The sequence below is a fragment of the Physeter macrocephalus genome, chromosome 20 (genome assembly GCF_002837175.3).
Source record: "Physeter macrocephalus isolate SW-GA chromosome 20, ASM283717v5, whole genome shotgun sequence".
In the NCBI taxonomy this organism is placed as follows: domain Eukaryota; kingdom Metazoa; phylum Chordata; class Mammalia; order Artiodactyla; family Physeteridae; genus Physeter; species Physeter macrocephalus.
The window spans coordinates 46,679,900-46,699,119 of record NC_041233.1 but is presented as its reverse complement, the minus strand read 5'-3'; the positions used below and the strand labels follow the sequence as shown (position 1 = coordinate 46,699,119).

Here is a 19,220-nt window from a genome sequence, read left to right as displayed (position 1 = left end):
GCTCAAAATGTTTGGCTTGATAAACACTGCTGATGACTGCCTTCATACACTGATTCTCAAATATTATTAAGAGGAAAAAAATGGAGGGAAAGTGAAAATAATGAGCTACTAAATGTCTATTAGATGTGCATACCTTACAAAGTTTCCATGTTTTTAAATTCATCCTCACAATCATAAAATAGTTAATACTGTCTCCATTTTATATATGAGAAAGCTAAAATTTAGAAGAGCATTACAAAACTGGCCCCAAACCACAATATGTAAATGGAAGAGGCCAGCACCTCTGATTACAAAAGTCAAACTTTTTTCAGTATTGTTCCATACTCCACGCATAATAAAAAAGTTTAAAAAACAACACAATGACAAATTTTAGTCCAAGTCAGCATTCCAACAAGAGCATTATTTGGCATAAAAGAACCAACAAACAGTGATAATGAAAACATGAAAAAACTGTGAAAATATCTACAGGTATGGATAGGGAGTATGTGAAAACATATACTGGGCCTGGTAGTGGTGAAATTGATCTGGGGAGTGGTTGGTCGGGTAAGAAAGAAATAAGACTCTCTTAATTAAAACCTTCTCTCATAGGGCTTCCCTGGTGGTGCAGTGGTTAAGAATCCATCTGCTAATGCAGGGGACACAGGTTCAATCCCTGGTCCAGGAAGATCCCACATGCTGCAGAGCAACTAAGCCCAGGCGCCACAACTACTGAACGTGTGCTCTGGAGCCACGAGCCACAACTACTGAGCCCGCGCGCCGCAACTGCTGAAGCCCTCATGCCTGGAGCCTGTGCTCTGCAGCAGGAGAGGCCACGGCAATGAGAGGCCCGCGCACCAAAACGAAGAGTAGCCCCCGCTTGCCGCAACTAGAGAAAGCCCACGCGCAGCTACGAAGACCCAACGCAGCCAAAAATAAACAAATAAATTTTAAAAAATTTAAAAAAACAAAACACAAACTTTCTCTGATAACTACATACACATACACACACACACACACACACACACACACACACACACAGAGTTCCTTGTAAATTTATGGTATATTAGTGATAAGACAAGTCTTTCAACAAACCACAATTAAAGATAAATGAATGGTATATGGGATCTGACTAAGACAAGTGTTAGGTAGATCTAACCATTTATACTTCCTTATAACTAGAACTCAACTTAAAAGATATCTTTTTTAAAATAATCACCTCATACTGGCTTATATAAGACAAGAGAAATAAAGATGCACTGAAAGAGAGCTTTTATGAAGCAGTAGACAGAAAGTGAAGAAAGGGATAAGATTAATAGGAAATGCTTCCAGAGAAATGAGACTCGTCATAGAATCAGCTAGGCATGTAGGTCTCTTCTTTACTCTCTTCAATGGAGCTATCCCTATCTTACAAAAGAAAACTTAATAGATAAAAATTAACAACAGCTGAAGGTTAACCACAAAATGATGCAGAGCTGTATGTCAAATAGAATATACCATGAAATATAGTCAACCTTTTAAAAATTCGTATCCAGTGAACATTTAACTTCCTCAAAGGCAAGAACTATATTATGTCTTTATACCCCATCTCCCCCCTCCTCCCCTTACCCCCACCAGAAGACAGATTACAGAGGAACATACAAAAATGAAGTACACACACTTGCATAAAACAAACTGATTAATGTACTAAGTAATTCAACAAGTATACCTGACTTTGGTTAATGATATGAGGCTAATTTTGTCCTTTGTTAAAATAACTTACTGAATGCCTGATAATAGAGATATAAACAGTTACAGTCAATTATTAGAAAGTCCACATTAAGAACTCTTCTTCACCCACATATGTCATAGTTGCCATAAAAAGTTTAATATACTATTAAATACAGGTATGTCAAGTGCAAATATTTTAAGATCTTTCCATTTACATATGTTTGCAAAGACATACATCGCATGTAATTAATATCCTAAAAATAAAAGAAACAAAATAGAAACATCTGCTACTTATCGGACTCACTTACCCAGGGCCAGAAATATAAACAGGAGTGGAAAAGTAAAGAAGACTGAAAAGTGACATCAGAAATCAAAACATGCTACAACTTGGTAGTTCTAGAAACTTCTGAAGAAAGTAAAATTTGGGGAGATTAAAACAAACAAACAAAAACAGAAAGGGAATGCTGGCATCAACAGTGGATGGTCTGCTACCATATGTACCTGTGTGACCTTGTTCAACTCACTTAACTTCTCTAGGCCTCAGATTCCCCATCAGTAAAATGAGAAGGTTGGACTAAATGATCTCTTTCAGGTACTTTCCAGTCTATGATTCCATTAAGTGGATGGGGGAATAAGGGAGTTAAAATATGTGCACCAAAAGCTACTCTCAACTAATAATGAGACAGTTCATTAACTTGGGGGTCTGATGTTTGGATGTACAAAAACAAACAGGCAATCAACTCTCCAGGCTAGATACCAATGCCAACTTTAACCATAATAACACAAGTGACCCACAATACCGACAGTACAAACCTGAGTCCTAAATTCTAGAAGCAGGAAGCCATTGCATACAGGAATGAAAAGAATTTCCTTTCCTTTCTTTGGATATAATGTTAAACTCAAATAAAGTTTTGAAATAAGGCAGAATCTGTCTTTAGTATCTTTCTACCTTCCTTCTGGGACTCTCTACATGCCTAGTACTAAGAGTCTAAGCCTGAGGTGACTCATTTAGTGGACTCCAGCTTTTGACAGTTCATGTCCTGTTTGGTTTTTTGTTTGTTTTTTTTTTTGAAACTTAACTTCTGAATCCAGTTGTTCAAAAACTACAAAACTTTGTGGTTTTTATTTTCCTCCACAGAAACACTCTGGCACCTGTAACAAGAGTTTTTGTAGGAGAGGTTAATCCAGAAAAGAGAAAGATATACGCATAGATCATTTGTAAGTCGGGACCCACCTAAACTTAAGTTTCTAAAGCACCTTTTACTTTCTTTCATCTTACTTATTACCACTACACCGTACACACACACACACACACACACACACACCATAATCTGACCATAATGGATTATCTGCCATATTCTAGACAATATTATGCCAACAAGCTTGTTACATGCCATTCTCTCTGCCTGCACTGCCATTTCCCCTCCTCCTAAGCCTCAGGTCAACCTCTATGATTCTTTTCACCCCAGCTCAAACATGCCGTTCTTTATGAAACCTTCCCTACGGGGTGCAATCTCTATTTTGACTGTTGTCTACACAGCTCTCTTCTATACAAGAGTTACCTGTTCTATAATACTTTGTCTACCTTTACATTAGACTATAATCACCTGAGGAATGGAACTACATCTTATTCACCTCTGCACTAACAAAATGTTGTAGAATGTCTAACACGTAGCAAGCCCTCAATAAATGTCTGCTTCTTTGTTCATCTGAGGAAATTAGTGACAACTCACTAAGAGATACAATACTAGTGTCTACTTCACTCTCGGGTCTTCTGAAGTCTTATCAGAGTACAAAGATCACTAAATTAAAGATAAAAAAGCAACATCTCACAAGCCAATAAGGCACAGAGAATCTTTCATTTTTTTGATGAATATCTGAAAGCCCACTGAACGTAGAAAAAAACCTTGTTCTTCCATTTGATAAATAAACTCTACAGAAATTATAACAGCAAATTAGCATACATAACTTTAGATTAAAATTTTTTGCATTGCATAATTTATACATATCACATAGGAGAAATAAAAGCCAGGTAGAAACATAACATATTTTATACAAAATTTGTTTTTTTAATTAGAAAATGGTCAATATTTGGGGAAGGAAAAAATGGTCAAGAGCAAAAATGGTAAGATATTTTCTTCACATTTTTTTTTCCTTCTTTTTTTTTTTTTCTATTTTACACCTCTACTCACAAAGTCAAAAGAAAAAATGAAAGGTTAAAGATAAGGTCCGCTAGCTGAATCAAGAGGCAATCCTTACATCCCTGCCCCAGACAAGCGAAACCACCCAATTCAACAATTTTAGTTAACTTATTTATTTTATATACAGTTAGAGAATATGCTAATAGCTTTTTCAATCAATTGACCTAGAGACACAGAATAAAATTATGTCTACTCTAGAAGCATCCCTCCATGGAAGATGGCATTAATGCTTTAGCAGAAGCTCTGTGTGAATTACACTTCAAGTTACCACATGGTTATGGGCCCAAAGATGGGCTAGATGCCAAGTCATTTAAAGCAGATCAAGTAACATGAATCTGTGCCAACATTGTTTTACCTCATCACTACACTTTCTAAATGACCTAACAATGCTCTCAATCAGACTTCTTGAACTAATTGTTTTAGGAATACAATTCTATTAAAATATATCTTTAACTCTACCTCATTCTAACAAGGAAATAACTTTCACTCAATAGTTATTTTAGAAGATATTTGCAAGCATACAAACAAGAAAACATACTTACAGATTGTATATCTTGTAATGGTTTTTATGCTTTGAATCCAAAAACCTTAAAACAAAACAAACAAACAAAAAGCCACCATTAACAAAAATGAGCTAACATTTGAAATTACATTACTACTATTGAGAAAAACCAAAAGACAGATTCTGTTTTTCCTAATCTCAAATACCATTTAAGAAAAATAAATAAATAAACTCCAATAAATATTCTATCCATGGGTTTAAACTAGTAATCAGGTCTTCCTTAAGTAATTATTACATTACACAGATTTATACAATCTGAAGTAAAGCCATAGCTCTTCATAAAATGAATATTTTCATAATCTTCTCTCTTCAGCCTAACATAATGAGATTGAGTATTAAGAAATAACTTCTTTAAAAAGCAGCATTAGCATTTAGCTCAAGTTCACCTAGCTTATACAGTTTTGTGAGAAATAGTCACATGCAATCAAGAAATCTTAAAAATAACCCTGAAAATTCAGCCATCATTTTCTTTCAAACTAAAAACTTTTGATATTTGAAAGATGCAGGTAATAACTATTAGCTCTTTACAAAGTTTATTAAGTATTTTCACATACATATTCTCATTTGATGCTCACAAACATCTGAGAGGTAGAGAGATGAAGGAAGTAGGTATCAAAGAAATTACAGGACTTGCCCAAGGTCATACAGCTAATACGTCAAAATAATACGTCAAAAGACCAAAGACCTCTCCCCTCAACAATTAGTTAAGAAACTAAACAACAACAATTACAGCCAACACTTACTATATGCCAGGCACTATTTTAAATACTATATGCATACAAATTTGTTTAATCCTGTAAGGTAGGTAATAGAGGGGTTAGAAAAGTATAAGGCGGAGGAAATAGAATAAATAGAACAACAAATGGAAAACAGAAGAGAAGATTTTAAAAGATCTAAAGTCTAGGAGATTCAACATATGAATAGGCATCCCAGAGAAAACAACAGAAAACACAGGAGAAGAAATCCAAGATACAATTCAAGAAAAATACCGAAAACTGAAGGCCATGAATTTCCAAACTGAAAGGGTATAATGAGTATTCAGCAATATTAAAACAGACCCAAATAAAGGCATACATCTCACTGAAATTTCTGAATGCTGAAGACATAAACATAAGATCCTAGCTGCCTGAGAGGAAACATGTTTCATAAGATGAAATCTGGAATCTGAATAACATCATCCTTTTAAATGGCAACACCAGCAGCTAGAAAACAACTGGGCAAAACCTTCTGACTTAAAATTATTCCCAGCCTAGAATTCCATACCAAGATAGACTATAAAACAAGTGTGAATATATAATAAAGGCATTTTAAAATAAGCAAAGTCTCAAATAATTTTGCTTTCCACATATTCTCTCTCCGGAAGTTACTATAAGATGTGTTCCACCAAAACAAGGGTGGGAAACCATGAGAGAAGATGAAAAGTTCCAGAAACTGAAGAATCCAATGCATGAGAAGAAAAAGGAGAATCCCCAGAATAAACAGTGAAGGGACATCTCGATTAGACAGTCATACAGCAAGCCTAGAGAACGACTAATCTAGATTAGGGCAGACTGGAAGGTTCCTGGAGAAGATGAAATTGATATAACAAAAAATGTGCTCCGGGCTTCCCTGGTGGCACAGTGGTTGAGAGTCCACCTGCCGATGCAGGGGACATGGGTTCGTGCCACGGTCTGGGAAGATCCCACATGCCGCGGAGCAGCTGGGCCCGTGAGCCATGGCTGCTGAACCTGCGCGTCCACAGCCTATGCTCCGCAACGGGAGAGGCCACAACAGTGAGGGGCCCTCGTACCGCAAAAAAAAAAAAAAAAAAAAAGTGCCCCAACATATACAGAGATTTATACAACTAGGGGTAAGTTTAGGGATGAATTAAAGTTAAGAATGTAGAAACTAAACGAGAGAGAGAGAAAGAGAGAGAGAAAAAAGGAGGGAAGAAGGGATTAAGAGAGGGAGAATTGTAAATCCAGGGAAAACAAAATGTGTAGGAAAAACCAGTTATAATATACTATATTGCTTAACTATGAATGACATTTATCTAGTCATAATGACATAAAAACCCAATATTGATATAACCAAAATTACAATATACTACTGGAAGAATGGGAGAATGAAAATATGTGGTTGGGTTAAGAGGGAAAAAAAAAAAGAGTCCATAAACTTGAATGTGAAAAATTATGTTACACAGTAATACAAGCAGTACTTATAACTTTATCACTAACTGATATGTCATACTACAGTTGTTGAAGATATCAAAATATTATTTACAATCAACACTGCAAAAAGTAACAGTCATTAGACCTGCCAACAGATTTGATTTAAATGTGTTAATAACTATTATTATACAGATGTTTTAAAATATTTTATAACAATTATAATCAAAACTAATATAATAGGCACATTTATAATCCTATGAATTTTATTTTATGGATTTAAAATCATTTTAAGAAAGGGTTCATAAGCTTCACCAGACTGTCAAAAAGGTACATGGCCTAAGATTAAGAACTCTTGCCACAGGGCACAGGGAAACAAGGGAAAATAACTACTTTTTTGTTGTTGTGGCAGTGGTTGTTAATAAACCCTATAGAACTATTTTAGTATTTCATGTGTACAACTTTTTTAAAGTAAATATTTAAGGTATGTGTAACTTTTTATAATTCTTTGCTTTAACCCACTACTTCAACCAACTCAGGATGCACTGATTCTGCTACAAAGACTTCTACTGAGCTATAAATATATTACAGGAAAAAGTGGTTTGTTACAGACCCTTTCACTCCTGTCTGTTCTACCCTCTTTATCGTCTATATTCCTGTACCTTTTTCTCAATTTTTACTTTTGGATTTTTCTTTAAATTGAGGTAAAAATTTACATGCAGTGAAACAGACAGATCTTAAGTGTACAATTCTGTAAATTTTGTAACAACCACTCCAATCAAAATATAGAACACTTCTACCATCCCAGAAAATTCCCTCATGCCCATTTTCAGTCAAGCCCCACCAAGCTCTCAGGTAGCTACTACTATTACCATATATTAGTTTGGCCTTGTTCTTTAATTTCATGTAAATGTAATCATGTAATATGCATTCTTTTTAAACTGATTTCCTTCACTTAATGGTTTTCGAATTTGCCCATGTTGTTACATGTATGGATAGTTCATTCTTTTTATTCTATTATTCCACTGCATGAACATAACACCATTTGTTTATCCATTCTCCTTTGATGGATATGTGGGATGTTTACAGTTTGGGGTTATTATGAATAAAGTGCATAAACATTCTCGTGCAAGTCTTTTGGGGGACATATGCTTTCATTTCCTTGAGTAAATAACAGCTAGGAGTAGAACTGCTGGGTCACAGAGGAGATAGGGTGGGTGCATATTTAACTCTATAAGAAACTACTGAACAGTTTTCAAAAGCGGCTATACCATTCCACAGGCCTACCAACATTTTAAGAGTTCCACTTGCTCCACAGTCTCATCAATATTTGGTGTTGTCAGCTTTTTAAAATTCTAGTCCCTCATTTGTTTATTAGCCATTTTTACACTTTCTTTTTTGAAATGTCTGTTTAAGTCACTGGCTCATTTCTTCCCCCAAATGGATTGTCTTTTTTATTATTGATTGATAGGAGTCTTTTATATATTCTGGGTATAAGTCCTTTGTCAGATATTTGCTCCTTGTGTTCAACTTGCCTTTTCATTTCCTTAATATTGTGCTTTGATAATCAACAAATTTAAATTTTGATAAAATCCAATATATCAAATTTTTCTTTTGTTTAGAACTTTGCATCTTCTCTGAGAAATCTTTCCCTACACATAAAGAATTCATAAAGATATTCTCTATGTTTTGTTCTAGAAGCTTTATACATACTTTTAGACTTTCCTCAGTTTCTATTTTAATTTGGTTGGAAATTTAGGTAAATATTAAGGGTAATTAGAATAGCCAAAACATAGACAAATGATTTGAAGGACAGTGATCATAAAATTCAATAAACAACAACTCATTGCTACCTGCCATATCTTCCACCATAGGTTTCTTCGGAGAGAAAATGAATAAGCAAAAAATGATCTACAAAATACAATTTTCTCACGGAAAGCCTACAATGTAAATGTGAGCAGAGGGGGGAAAAAGGTATTCTGGAGGATTAACAGTCCATTTTTAGTTCATTCCAAGTCTGGTAATTTTATGTTTTGAATCCAAATACATAAACCAATAGTATATTAATAGGTATGTACACATCCCATTGCCATCTCCAAGGGATACTATTCACATGTGGCAGCCCTTCGTACACTTAAACTGGAGGCTAAAGGATTGACAGGACACATACCAAAATGATCACAGTGGCTATCCTGGGTTTTCAGGGAGAGATGGAGGTTTTCATGATTTACTTTCAACACTTCTACAATTTTGAAGTTAAAACATAGGCACATACTACTTTCAAAAGAAAAAAGTTTTCTGTCCTAATGTATTTTCCCAGAAAAGTAAGAACTGATGAAGTTATATCACACTATGTTTTAACTCCAAAAAGTGGGCTTCATGAAAAGTCTAGGTTCTTTTAAACAGTATTTTTTAGAGTTTACATAAAATTAATATTTTCATATACTATTTTTAAAGTAGAAAAAACAAGGATCAAAGCTTTTTTTTAAACGTGATAACAGTCCTCCTTGAGAAATAATTAGTTTTAATGATTCATGCAATTCCTATTTATAAAGACTCATGAGGTTTTTCTTAATTATATTTTAATTCATACTGAGCCTGTCCTGAGGATGTTAAAAAAATATATATTGGCACACACTGTATGCCAAAATCACAAATCTAACATCAGTGAGAAACGATGTCCACAAAACAGAAACAATTCATTAAAATGCTGGTAATGTGTTATCTCTTTAAATCCCTCCTAGAGGCGCCAGCCATGGAAAGCCTGTTCTTCAATTTCATCAGGACACTTCTTATGTTACTTTAGCTAAGTGTCTAAAATGTATATTCAAAGCCAACTTTTATCCTCTTTTAACTTTCAAGTATTATTTATTATGGGTACAACTGCTAAGAAACTTCTGCTTCCCAATCTTTTATTTTTCTACATTCCATTCAGGAAGTACTAAAGGCTTCCTAAATAAACAGCCTCATTTGATGCCTTATAACACACATTGAAAAATAAAATCACTTCACTTCTAGAAAAGAAAAGTATCTATTAGGGTAACCTTTCATTAAATTAAATATCCCACAAAATAATACTGATTGACCTAGTAAAATGGAAATACATTAGAGATGGTAAATAGGTGTCAAACTAGTAGTGGCCTGTTGAGGGGCAATGTTAATAAGGCTATTAAAACAGGTTGGAGACTGGGAAAGAATATCTGCCATTAGTGAGGGAGAGAGAATAAAATAAAAATTTTCACTTTATTTGCCATTTCTAGAGAACATCAATACAAATTTATGGGTAAAATTCAGTAAAAAGCAAAATTTGAATATTATAAATTATTATACAGTAGCAAAGTTATTGTAACCAGATTAAAGTTCTATTATGAATAGGCCTTAAATAACTTTGTTCTAAAAATCTTTTTTTATACTGGCATTCAATATAAAGAGGCCATCTCTTAAAATTTTTCTTACAGGAGCATGTATATACTTTTGACCATTAAAGAGTATCTGGTACAGGAGTTTTCCTCTTGTAAATAACTGTAAAACTGGGCAAAATGTATGAGGCACTAAACAAAAGGTAGCATAGGCTTATGATCCTTAGGGAAAAAGAAACATGAGGTTACCCCATGGCTGCCTTGTTTTCAGGTTGGAGACTCTTTTCTGACACAGCAGAAGGAAGTAGAACAAATGGAACAAAGGTTTCACTGAGGTATACAGGCGGAGATTGGAGTTCTGGGTGGTAAAGCAGCTAGAGTTTGTGGAAGAGGGTAGCAGAAAAAGGAGGACTAACAGACAGAGGGACTTCGAAGTGTGTATGGAAATTCACCTCAGGGCCTTGGCCATGCGTTGGGCTGCATATGTGCAGAATCTGGAAGCATAATGGGGATGACACCAGAGATAGCACAGCTCTAGGAGAAGGAGCTCTGGTCCAGCCAGAGTGGAGAGACCTCAGTGAGGAACTCACGTATTCAGCTGAGAACCCAGAAAGGCCACACGTTAGGAGTAAGGACCATGCCCTGAACAAAAGACAAAACTAAAATAGGCCTGCCTTAATAAAGAAAACCAAGCCTAATAATACAAGAAGATTAACCATTAATTTAAATGCCTGCCAAAATGAAACTCAGCACCCTTAAATTAACATTCAGACTCCCTACAACATATCACCCACAACATTCATCATACAATTAAAACTTATTAGACATGCAAAGCAGGAAAACATGACCTATGACCAAGAAAAAAAAAAAAGCAGTGAGTGGAAAGCAACACCAAGACAAAGCAGATGTTAGAATTAGCAGACACGGACTTTGAAGCAGCTATTATAAATATATATGGGAATGTAAAGGAAAATGATTATAGCAAATGAAAAGACAAATCTCAGCAAAGACAGAGAGACTATAAAAGACAGAAATTCTGGGTCTCAAAAGTACAGTATCTGAAAAGAAAAAAATCTACTTGCATGGTCTTAACAGAAGACTGGGGACTGCAGAAGGAAGATGTGGCAGATTGTATTTTCTAAGAATGACTACATCTCCCATCCCACATGCTCTTCATACAACATAACCTCAACACTGTTCCCATCAAGTGATGGAGTCTATGGTCCCTCCCCCTTGAACCTGGGCACACCTTTGTGACTGCCTCAACCAACACAGTATGGGCAGAAGTGACATAAAGCTATTTCTAAGGCTAGGTCATAAAAATGCCATGCCCTTCTACCCATGTACTTCATTCTTAACAAGCTGCCATGCTATGAGGAAGCCCAAACTAGCCTACATGGAAAGGCCAAGTATAGGGGTTCTGGCCAACAGCCCAACTAAAGACCCAGATAAAGACAGCATTTACCAGACATGTGAGTAAAAACACCTTCAGATGATTCAGCCCCCAACCTGCCAACTCATCTCCAGTCACTGAGTCTTCCCAACTAAGGCCCCAGACACAGTGGAGCAGAAACAAGCCATCTCCACCATGCCTTGTCTGAATTCCTGACTCACTTAATCTGTGAGTATAAAATAAATAAATGTTCTATGCTATTTATGTTTAGTGGTGGTTTGTTATGCATAAATATTAGCTGGAAAATAAAGATATGAATTTGACCACAGATTAGTAGTAATTATCTAACCTGAAGAACAGAAGAAAGAAATTGAAAAAAATTTTAAAAGATATCATGGCCGGAAATTTCCCACCCATGGTGTAAAACATTAACTTAGAGATACTAGAAGCTCAATAAACTTCAAGTAAGACAAATATAAAAAGAACCACACTATGCATATCATGATCAAAACCACTGAAAACCAAAGACAAAGGGAAAAAAACAAAAGGAGCCAAAGAAAAAGACACATTATATATAGGAGAATACCAGTCTGAATAATGGCTGACTTCTCATCAGATCTAATGAAGTGCTGAAAAGCAAAAAAAAAAAAAAAGCCATCCCAGAAGTCTATATCCAGCAAAATGCCCTTCAAAAACAATCAACAGAAGCTGAGAGGATCTGTCACCAGCAGACTTGCCCACAGGCTGAAGGGAACTAATTCCAGATGAAAAGTGAGTCTATAGAAAGAAACAAAAAGCATCAGAAGTAGTAAATATAGGAATAAATATAAAAGGACATCTTTTTCTTCTCTTGATTCCACTGAAAGACAACTGACTGTTTAAAGCAAATAAAATAACACTGTATTCTGGGGTTTATTACATACATAGATATAAAATCATACCAAAAAAATTGAGGCAAGCAGAATTTTACTGTTGTAGGGCTCTTATATTTTAATGGGAACTGTAATAAGCTAAGAATGTGTTCTATAATACCTAGAACAAACTCTAAATATACAAATTTTTATACATACAAATAAAAAGTCAATAGAAGAATTTAAATTGAATACCTGAAAATATTCTATTAACCCCAAAGAGGACAGAAAAAGAGGAATGGAGGGAATGAGAGTGAAATAGGAATGAATGAACAACTAAACACAAATAGAAAGATGTTAGTCTTAAATAAAACATATTAATCGTTATATTAAATATAAATGGACTAAACACTCCAATTAAGCAAGTTGGTGATCGGGGATTTCCTTGGTGGCTCATTGTTAAGAATCCGCCTGCCAGTGCAGGGGACACGCGTTTGATCCCTGGTCCGGGAAGAACCCACATGCCGCGGAGAAACTAAGCCCGTGCACCACAACTACTGAGCCTACGCTCTAGAGCCCGTGAGCCACAGCTACTGAAGCCCGCGCACCTAGAGCCCATGTTCCGCAACAAGAGAAGCTACCGCAATGAGAAGCCTGCACACCGCAACGAAGAGCAGCCCCCACTCGCTGCAACTAGAGAAAGCCTACATGCAGCAACAAAGACCCAACTCAGCCAAAAAAAAGTCAGTGATTACAAAGCAAGTTCAAAACTGACCTTCATAGTATTTCTTCATGAAATATAGTACATATAAATGCTTACATATACTTGCTACACAAGTTGTCACACTCTACAAATTAATATACTATGCAATGTTCAACACTGAAGAAGCAAGACAAGATTACATAAATCAAATGCAAAACTCAATCTAGATGCTCTATACATTAACACCATGCTACTGAACTCATTGCAATAGAGAAGAAGAATCTAGGTTGCAAGATAAGCTTTATACTGACTCTTAGAAGGCATAAGAAACTCAGTTATTACTTTGGTGAAGTTACTGGTGGTCCAGAGTCTGACCCTCTACCTTTCAGGGTTAGACTTGATCCTGTCAGCATACTGAGTGGTGTTTTTTTTTTTCCCCCAGGGACAAATTAAAACCCATATCATATGACTGATGCATAAATATCATAATGATCATAATGGCAATATACTAATTTATTGAAAAATCCAACTGCCATAAGAACTAAATTATTCATATCTTTATGACCATAACTCACCATAAGCAGACCTGAGAATTGAAATCAGAATGTTGCTGAATAAATGTGGAATCAAACAAGAGAAGTTAGTTAAATGAAGCAATTTTTAATAGACTAAGATATTCTGATGTTTCCATCTCCACAAAAGGAATGGTTTTGCCAAAAATATCTAAAGTTCATTGACTAAGGCTTCCTTTCTCTTGGCAGTGCTTTTTCCACGTTTCAATAGCTAACCAAAACTTCTTTTCACTGAAAGGCTTTACGTTGACAAACTAAATATATTCCACTGCATTAAATTGAAGTCTTACTGTAAGGCCTGAGAGTCATTCTGTTTTTTAAAGGTGAACTGGTATATTTCTGCTTGGTGCCAGTACTTACTGATATTAAAGTCTATATTATTAGAGCTGGGAACTGATAAAAATTCATCCAACAAATATTTATTGAACACCTGCAATGTGACAAGCACTACTGTGGATACATTGGTAACAAAACTCCAAGTAGGAACAATCATAATAACAATTGCTCCTAGCAGTTTGAGAAAAACCCATCAGCAAACCCCCTTTCAAGGTATCCCCATTCAGAAAATAGCCTAAGAACACTAGATAGCTCTTACTAATCCAGAAATAGGCTAAAAAGAAAAATAATTACTTATTTGCTACATTTTTCTGTAGGTGAGTCACTATTTGGTAACCATTTTGAATTCATCTGCTGTATCCACGTTGAATCAACATTTGCCCTTAGAACCCTAATATACCTACAATTGCTACTGCTACTACTAAAACATGAAATTGGATTGTTGTTTTTCTTTTTAACACATAAATTATATCTGCCTTAATCCCATTAACACAGGCAAACTGCAAATATTCTAGTCCTTGACTATTTTCTTCTAGTCATCTTCAGGTTGTCAGAATTAAAATCAGTCATATATCCGACACAAGGAAAGTAAGTATCTTGTTGAAAATGTACTTTTCACTCTTGCCTGCACAGTAGTACTTTCTCCTACATTATCTCATGTTAAATAGAAGAGCAAAAATAAGAGCTTTATATTATATTCAGGTGAAAGACAGTAATCCCCAGAACTAAAGAAAATCTATCTAAAGAGGTATAAAATTAGAAGGAAAAGAAGTAAACAGTGTAGTAAGTAACCTATAACCCACTGAAAAAAATTCAGAAGGCTATTAAAAATATTATGAATAAGAAACCGCCAAACATTTCTCTGAAGAAGCTGTAACATTTTGTGCTTTTACATGGATGAGAGTTCCAGTTGATCTACATCCTTGCCAACCCATTAGCCCTTTAAGTTTTAGCCATCCCAGTAAATATGAAATAGGATCTCACTGCGTTTTAATTTTCATTTTCCTGATGATTGAGTTTGAATTTTTCATATGCTTATTGATCATTTATAAATCTTCTTTTAAAAAGTTTCTGTTCAGATCTTTTGCCCTTTATGGGGTTGTCCTCTTATGAATTTGTAACAGCATCTTTATACAGTGTTGAATTCAAGTCCTTTGTCAGATATATGCACTGCAAATATTCCTCCCAGACTGTGGCTGCTTTTTTATTCACTAATGGTGTCTTTCAAAACATAGAAGTATTTAATGTTGATGAAGTTCACTTTGTCAATTTTTTCTTATACGGTTAATTTTATATGTACTAAGAAATCTTTGACTAAACAAAAAGTCACAAAGATTTTCTTCTTTGGTGTTTTTATCTAGAAGTTTTATAATATTACATTTTCTTTTATGTTTCCATCTATAATCCATTTTAAGTTAGTTTATGTGTACAGGCATACCTCAGAGATATTTTGAGTTTGGTTCTAGATGACTACAATAAAGCAGATACATCAACAAAGCAAATCAAATGCAATTTCTGGTATCCCAGTGCATATATAAAAGTTACGTTTGCACTATACTATAGTCTATTAAGTGTGCAATAACAGCATTATGTCTAAAAAAACAATGTAACTACCTTAACTTAAAAATACCTTATTGCTAAAAAATGCTAAACATCACTTGACAACTCAGGACTGCCATAAACCTTCAATTTGTAAAAAAAAAAAAAAAAAAAAAAAAAAAAAAATGCAGTATTTGTGAAGTGCAATAAAGTGAAGCATAACAAAACGAGGTATGCCGGTATGCTCATTTTACTTTTCATACTGACTTACAGTTGTTCCAGCTTCATTTGTTAATAAGCCTTTATCAATTAATGTATATGTGAGTTTTTCTGGAATCTCTATTTTGTTCCATTGATCTATATTATATGACCCATCAATTCTACTCATAGGTAGCCAACAGAAATGAAAATATATGTCCACAAAAGTCTTGTCCATGAATACTCATAGCAGCTTTGTTCATAATAGACCCAAACTGAAAACAACCCGAATGTCCATCACAGGGAAATGGATAAATAAATTATATCATATCCATAAAATGGAATACCACTCAGCAATAAAAAGAACCAAATTACTAATAAAAGCAACAACAGGGATGAATTTCAAAACTATTATGCTAAAAGAAAGAAGCCAGACACAAAACAGTATATACTATATGACTACATTTATATAAAATTCTAGAACAGGCAAAACTTATCTACAGTGAGAGAAGACAAATTTAGAGATTGCCTGGAACCAGGGCTGGGGACTGATTGCAAAGGGGCATTAAGAAACTTTTTATGGTAATAGAAATGTTCTAAATCTTGATTGTGGTGATGTTTACATGGGCGTATATATGTCAAAACTCAATGAAGTGTACACTTAAAAAAGGTACATGTTGCATATAAATTATACCTTAAAAAATTGGTTTTTAAGAGTAATATGATTATAAGCATCAATTTGTAAAATGCAACCCACCTCAAAAAATCTCAAATTTATTTTGATTAATAGCAGACATAGCAATAGAAGGAGCACATCATCTTCAGGAATTAGAACTTTTTAGAATGAAAAGCAAAATGGCACTGTCTAGAATAGTAGTCCAATAGAACTTTCCACAATGATGGAAATGTTCTATATCTGTGCTGTCCAACACAGTAGACAATAGCCACTTGTAGCTACTGAGCACTTGAAATGTGACTGGTGCAGAGGAAAATGAATGAGTAAATTTATTTTTAATTAATGTAAATTTAATCATAATTAGCTACATGTGGCTAGTGGCTACCATATTGGATAGCATAAGTCTAAAAGATGTATCTATGAAAAAATCCACTGGAATACAATGCACATGCTTCTTAGAAAGGAAACAGAAATGGGTATATTCTTGGGATAGAGAATAAAACTGAAACAGAAGAAAGATACAGTAATAACTGGGGACTTCACAACTGTCAAAATATCCACTGAAAAAGATATTTTCAACTATATGCAATTTTCTAACAAATTCTTGATATTTTTTATTAATTTTCTTTTATCAGTAGACTAATAAAATAAAGAAGGGAACTACAATTTGGACATATTTCTAACCAAGAATGAGGAACAAGTTTGAGTGGAAATGCCAGGAAACAGGGAGAAAGTGTTCATATAATTTTAGAATTTACGTCAGGCAAGGAAGGAAATACTGGCATAGTTAGATATGATACAGATCGGTAAAACGGATTTCAAAAGCTTCATTTAAATAACAGGCTATGAATTCATAACTCAATATCTAAAAGGAAAGACCATAGAGAGGCTTTAAAAACTAAAATTCTGTATAAACAATTACAAATGACTCTAGTTTAAAAAAGACAAAAGAGGAAAAACAGAAATTATCTAAGACCAATAAACGTAGCTGCAGAGAATTTACCCACAACGTTATTTGAAAAATAAACAAACAAATAAATACAAATCTCCAGAAAAAAGGAGGGAAATAGTTATAGATGAATATAAAAGAGTAGCATATATAAAGGAACATAAAAATGGTAAAGACAAAAGAAAAGGCTTGGAGGGCGGGGCAATGTTTAGACTAAAAAAAGAACAATAAATAAGGTAGAATTCCGTGAGTTAGACAGCTGTATAATGCTAGAGGTAGAAAAAAAGCAGGAACTCCTAAATCTCCTTTTCACTTCTATCTTCTCTGTCCAAGAAGAATATTGCTCTGATTCAATAACTCAAGAGTGATGGGTGCATCATATTTCTCTGGATTTAAAAGCATTTTTTATTTGCAATTTAAGCAAGGCTATCTCTTAAAGGACATTTCTTAACAAACAGCTATCAACAAAAATCTCTGATATTCCATGATTATACATATTAGTAGAGCAGACAGTTAACAATAAATAATTCAAAATAGAAATAATCCACCAAGCTCTTTATCACTGCTTCATCTGAATCTTGTAGTTGTAAAATTCAAATGGCAAGAGTGGCATAGCATTATAAAAATGGTCTGAAGAAATGGTACCACTAATTTGCTAATTTTCAAAAAGTTCATAAAAATCATTAAGAAAAATAATAATAATAGGGTAGTATACACAAACAAATCAAGGAAAAAATGTGTTAAGACCGATAAAGATCACTAAGTTGTTTAACCTCGAAAAGAAATGCAATCAAAAATCAAATTACGGGGCTTCCCTGGTGGCGCAGTGGTTGAGAGTCCGCCTGCCGATGCAGGGGACACGGGTTCGTGCCCGGGTCCGGGAAGATCCCACATGCCGCGGAGCGGCTGGGCCCGTGAGCCATGGCCGCTGAGCCTGAGCGTCCGGAGCCCGTGCTCCGCAAAGGGAGAGGCCACAACAGTACGAGGCACGCGTACCGCAAAAAAAAAAAAAAAAAAAAATCAAATTACGACAAATAGTAAAAAGTTTTAAGTTTGATAATATTCAGTTCACCAAGATTGTGAGAGGGGAAAGACTCGTACATGTTGGTGAGAATATAAAATGATACCATTTTTTAGTTTAAACCATGGACCCACCGGACCCACTGCAAAGAATTTACCTTAAGGATTATAAGTACTTGCAAAAGGACACCAAGATAAATGTGTGAAGCTTTTCATTAGAGAACTGTTTTCAATAGCAATAACTGGAAATACCCTAAAAAATGTATCTGGGCAGGATGTTTATTATGGTATGATCATAAAATGGAATAAAAGACAACCAATAAAAGAATCAATTATATCTCCACACCAATATGGAAAATTCCTAAGTATTTTAAATGAAAAAAGAATATGCAGTATGTTCTCATTTGTAATTCTTTAAAAAGTGAGTATAAGACGAAAACAATTTTTTAAAGAATATGTGAAACTTTTAATTGTAGATATCTTTGGGAAGAGGGTCTGAGGATGGGACGTGTAAAATAGGAGAAATCTGTAGGGGATATTTGCCATCTCTAGGCTGCTGAGCATCCAAAACCATTCCATTTTGGAGAATATCAAGAGATGAAAAGCAAATACACCCTTCCCCATCTTTCTCGCATCACATGTACAAGGTCTAAGATCAGTTAGGTCCTCGTGTTCTGAACACTGAATCCCAGGTAGTGAGAGCAAGGTGTGGAGGAGTCAGAGATTATTCAGAGAGATCTCCAGAGGAACTTAAAGTTTATGAGCACAGTCACCAATATCCAGACATGGTGGCAGTATCTGGGACAGCAAATATCCAAGCAGCAATGTCCTCAGCATAGGATACTCTTATTATAACCTCTTGACTATGCCCTGCTTCTCTTAGCTTCTGAAAATCTTCAAAGCCTGGTTCTCTAGCTATGAGCTATCTAATATTTTTCAAAAAATTGTCTTCCAATTAAGCTAATTAGAGTTACTTTTTGTCATGTGCAACCAAGAACCCTGACTTCTTTCTTTTATTTTCCTATAGT

At 34.8% G+C, this 19,220-nt stretch overlaps 1 protein-coding gene across 2 annotated transcripts in view; it reads right to left on the bottom strand.

The window, feature by feature from the left end:
* The window catches only part of PTEN (phosphatase and tensin homolog), an 88,496-nt gene that overhangs the window by 30,964 nt on the left and 38,312 nt on the right, over positions 1-19,220 (bottom strand). Inside the window, exon 3 of one of the 2 annotated variants that reach the window (XM_007125543.4) lies at positions 4,430-4,474. The exons of the other annotated variant lie outside the window; for it this stretch is intronic. Within the exon in view, the coding sequence (XP_007125605.1) occupies positions 4,430-4,474 (45 nt within the window). The remainder of the gene's footprint in view (positions 1-4,429; positions 4,475-19,220) is intronic. 2 annotated transcript variants of the gene reach the window in all.